This window comes from Etheostoma spectabile, chromosome 14, assembly GCF_008692095.1.
Source record: "Etheostoma spectabile isolate EspeVRDwgs_2016 chromosome 14, UIUC_Espe_1.0, whole genome shotgun sequence".
In the NCBI taxonomy this organism is placed as follows: domain Eukaryota; kingdom Metazoa; phylum Chordata; class Actinopteri; order Perciformes; family Percidae; genus Etheostoma; species Etheostoma spectabile.
In genome coordinates this window covers 1560261-1564997 of record NC_045746.1, presented here as the reverse complement: position 1 = coordinate 1564997, position 4737 = coordinate 1560261, and the positions used below count along the sequence as shown (strand labels likewise).

General features: G+C 45.7%; 1 protein-coding gene across 1 annotated transcript; it reads right to left on the bottom strand.

Annotated features, from left to right (window-relative positions):
- Positions 1 to 976: 976 nt before the first annotated feature.
- On the bottom strand, positions 977 to 3868 carry hey1 (hes-related family bHLH transcription factor with YRPW motif 1). Its single transcript, XM_032534996.1, has 5 exons — positions 3635 to 3868; positions 3421 to 3496; positions 3192 to 3275; positions 2987 to 3068; positions 977 to 2664 (listed from the first exon to the last, which is right to left on the bottom strand). The coding sequence occupies exons 1-5, from the start codon at positions 3718 to 3720 to the stop codon at positions 2000 to 2002; spliced, it is 993 nt and encodes a 330-aa protein (XP_032390887.1). The 5' UTR covers positions 3721 to 3868; the 3' UTR covers positions 977 to 1999.
- Positions 3869 to 4737: the final 869 nt, after the last annotated feature.

The following is a 4737-nucleotide window of genomic DNA, read 5'->3' as shown; positions in this document are numbered from 1 at the left end:
ACAGGTTAATGCATCAACCTTAATTCAATAGACACAATAATATAACACTTTCAAAGGTTTAAAGGCATCAATCAGCATCATTGGTACTTAATAATGGTATTTAAGTACATTTATTTTAGTAAAAAATAATGTTAACGCAGTATGTTTACTTGTAACATATTGTTACATTGTGTTATTGCAACTTTTACTTAAGTACAGACTGACAGTACCGACCTCTCCCTGTTCCAAGATCTAAGTTGATGGAGTACCATTTATGACCAGCTGGGGGAGACAAAAGACAAAATATCTCAACTGAGCCACTCATCGATCTTGTGGTTTTGGCCGCAGTGAAGCTTATATTGCCATTACCTGGCTCTGCATCATCCTCAGCAATAAAACTAAAAGGTTAAGGAAAATGATGAGAGAGATAAAAGGGGAAATACAGAGCGTACATTTCGGAAAACAGATGAAAAAGCAATGGATATTTTGCCAAGTGAGTAAACGGCGGTGTTGGAGCTGAGAACAGAGGGTGCAGCTGGTGCGAGCTAAAACGATGGCAAAGGGACAGAACTGTCTGCACACTTCCTTTCTCACAGTTTTTCAGTCCCTCTCTTTTTCTCTCTCCTTTATCCCCCTGTACTGTTTCATTCTTACCCCTTTTCCCTCCATATCCCACTCTATGCTCCATCCATCCTTCCTTTCCTTCTTCATCCTCTTCCAACCTTCCCTCCTTCTTTCCTCCTCCTCCTCTAGTTCCCACGAAGCACATGGGGCCATTCGGGCTGCTATTGTCCAGGATATCCCCTCCTTGTTAATGGTTTCCTGTGCACACACAGAGGGCTGCTGAGAGAAACAAGCAGCCTCATCTGATACCAGGCGTCACCACGTACTACACAAACACACACACACACACACACACACACACACTTATGCACACGCTTGGACAAACAGACGCAAATGAACACACACACATTAAAAAAGCTGATAAAGCCACAGGTGATTTAACAGAACTCTTTTATTACAGGGAAGTTGTCATCACCATGAGAGAAATCTGATTTGCCAGTGCTCGTTTGTGCTTTGTTCATGACTGACACCAAAGGAGTCAACAAAATATCAAATGGAAAGCAGGAATCTAAATTGTATTGCCGTGCTTCACTGCAACTACTGTGACAAATACAAATTCCCTCCCTCTTGATAATTACAGATCAATATTGCTGCTGCTTCTAACAGGCAAGAAAATAACTTGTAAACAAGGTGATAGATATTACTCAAGCGTCAGTTACGTGAGCAATTAAAATAAAATGTGGAACAGCTGGTAGAAACTGGTAAAACATATGTGTAGCCTCATTGTTAAGACAAAATTTACTGTAGAGAGGAAACATAACTTAGTGAAAAAAACTTAAACAATAGAGCTCCATATGAACATCAAAGGTTGTGGCTAAATCATGTTGATCTCAACCAAGCTGGTAGCTAACTTCTGTTCCCAGTATTTAGTCAAACAAACACCTGGTTTCGGTTATTCCACCCCATAAAATGCTGTAAAAAGAGGGTGACTCTCAACCACCTCAAGCCCTCCTTTCACACACCCCTCTCTGTATGTAACCAGGGCACCAACACTGGGTGTTTCAGCTCAGAGGGAAAACAAAGGGGGGACAGTTTCGCCCAGGAACTTGACGGGCGGCGATTGCTTGACCATCTGGAAAAGCCATTCCTGATAGGCTGACAACAGTGGGTGAGACTTCTAAAGGGGTGGGCAGGAACATAGATCAATCACAATGAATCACTCCTGTTGCTTTTTAGTCACGGGCTTCCTCCTCACTGTTTTTCTCTTCTATGCAAAACACGATACATTAGCAAGAAAATAAAAATCCTAGAGCTAAGTGTATCCTCTGAGGGATGCCAACATCATAGAAAAAATAGTACTGTCTTAGCTGGGAAAATAAAACTTCTTGTCCTTTAAAGTCCAGCTCAGCTGGGTAGTGAGTTGAGTCTATATAATGTGTGGAGGTTTTCATCTCAGTCAGAAAGCTCCTATCTCCATACCCCAGGGTCTGTAGGGTTTGCCCACACTGGACGTTGGGACTGGGGCGCTGATGGCCGTGGTGGGGGAGAGGATGGGGAAGGCACTGAAGGGGAAAGGGAACGCAGAGAGAGAGGAGAGGAGAGGAGGGGACAGCTTGGACACTGATGAGGAGACCAAGGCGTGGTGTGGGACAGTGGTGGGAGCCGCAGTGGTGGGGGGAACCCGGATTGGGCCTTGATCTGAGTGGGGGGTTGCGCTGCTGCTGCGCCTGCCTGGGACGTGCGTGTCTACAACCGATGAGGATGAAGAAGAAGAGGAGGAAGAGGAAGAAGTGGATGTAGATGACAGAGGAGTTTGTGGGCTGCTGGTGGTGCTGCGGGGTAAAGGTGCCAGCGGAGCCCCCGGTTGGTGCTGGAGGAGGAGGGTGTGGGTCAGGTGGGCAGGGGGGGATCCAAACGCAGAGCCCCACGCCAGGTGACTCAGGCCAGAGTGAGCCTCTCTTTGACTGGCATAGTTGTTAAGGTGGGAGACCAGACGGATCCGCAGAGGATCTGTGCCATCCAAGCCTTCGATTATGCTCAGATAGCGAGCCGTTTCAGCCAGGCACTCCCTGAAACCCAAACCACGGTAGTCCATCGCCAGGGCATGGGCGTCAAAATAACCTGAGGGGAGAGGAAGGAGACAGATCAGTTTAAAGTCTGCTCAACTGTTACAAAACAAGTTTGTCCAGAACTGAAGGATCTTTGTCTGACATAAATCGATATGCCCCTGGCTTTACAACTGTAAAAGACTAAATTTAACTTTACAATCTAGACATTTGTTTTATTTATTTTAGGCTAAATTTGTTTTACATTATTTATTCTGTTTGTTTTTTTCAAGAATGAAAACCAAGTGAAAACCAAGTAGCCTATTTAATGTCCAGTTTTAAAATAATGGGAAAGTGAAAAGGGTTTTTCTGTAACAATAAATGGTTCTCAGACACACCTTTGCCTCCAGCGGCATGAAGCATCTTCAGATGGTCAACAGTCATCTGCAAAATCTCCGCTTTCTCCAGTTTGGCTGAGCCCTTCAATGTGTAGGAGACCAAAAGGAGCCAATTAAATATAAAAATACACAAAAGTAGAAAAAAAAACAAAGTGGTTCATATGTTTGCACATGCAACTGTAAAGTACATTTGTATGTTGCTTACCTGTTTCTCAAAGGCGCTGGGAACCAGCCTGCGGAGCTCGCTGAGGCTGTTGTTGATCCTGTCACGGCGCCGTTTCTCAATTATCTGAGGAAAGACAAAATAAAAACCAATGGTTATTTTCAGAATATGTGCATGTGACTACAAATGTGCACGTTGTGCACAAGGTTTCCATCTGCACGAACGGATTTTTTTATTTAAAAAGATAATAATAGAAAAGTAGGCTACTTACTCCTCGACGCCTTTTCCTCGCCTGCACCTGAGTTGATGTTGTGGGAGACATGGACCCGAGAGGAGAGCTCATGTTCCTTAAAAAAGACGAAACAGAGGTTTAAGTAATATCCCGTTGATTTTTCGACATGATTCATACATAATAAATGCTAATGTTTCTTGTCCATCCACTTTATAAGAGAAATTAGCTCACACTTCAGAGGCAAATAACTTACCCATTCTCATCCGCGCTCTCCTTCTCCACCTCAATAGTCTCATCCAGCTCGCTGTCCGAGGAGCTAAAATCGTGATTCCTTTTCATTTTGATTCGGATTCGTCCAACAATAGTCCTTCAGTGTGCCTGTTGCGTCTTCCTGTAGTGCGTCTGCCCAGGTTTGTCCGAAGCGCCTGCGTTTGAAGCGCCCAGCTTTCCCACGGTGTCATTTCAACGCTGGTGTCGGCCAACAGGGGCGGGGGCTCGTGGCAGACCAGCCAATCACCCGGCGGCCGTGGGATTGAGTGACAGCGCAGTTGGCCCAAGCACATCCAAGTGCGCTTTGACGCTTTTTTGAAGTCAGAGAAGACAAGAAAAGGGAAGACATCTCACTCTGTGGGTATTACTGGGGGATGTGGAAAAGATTTGAAAATGTAGGCCTACCTGTCGGGGAGTTCTGGTCTCAGGTGTCTTATTAAGAAAACACCTTTATTTATAATATTACACCTTTTGAAAAGTGTATGGGCTATACAAAATAACTCCTCAGGCAGGGAGTACCAAAGCTAAAGGGGCCCAGACAGCAAAAGCCTAGTCACAGATTTTGTTTGAATTTTTATTTTTTATAATTCATTAGCTTTAGGCTGTGCAATTTCCTCCATGAGCTTGGCCTTGTCCTGAAGCTCAATGGGTTTCTGTGACATTAGACAATGGAGTAATTCATCTTCCAAACATAGAGGATCTTGGGAGAATCTTTGACAGTGATCCAATGGGCTTTCGGTCCGTGACTGCCCCCACCCATGTCAACCCCCTCCTCCCCCTTGTGTGTCCCGGTGGTGATGAGGAGTGGCTGGCCGGCTGTCAGCACGCGCTGGCCGTGGGAAAGTTCCCTAACCGGCGCTGATAACCAATCAGAGGCCGGCGGCCGTCTCCGGCGCTGGAATGAATGGAGCAATTGGTCGGGGCGACGGGCGGTCTGCGAGCGAGCGTGTGAACCTGTAATCCAATACTAACTCAGCCCTGGAGGAGAGACAGGGAGCACTGCCGCAACCAGAGGAAGCCACCAAGTCTAATCTTACCCCACAGAGAGACCTCATGCACGGTAAAAGACGCTGTGGGGACTTAAAG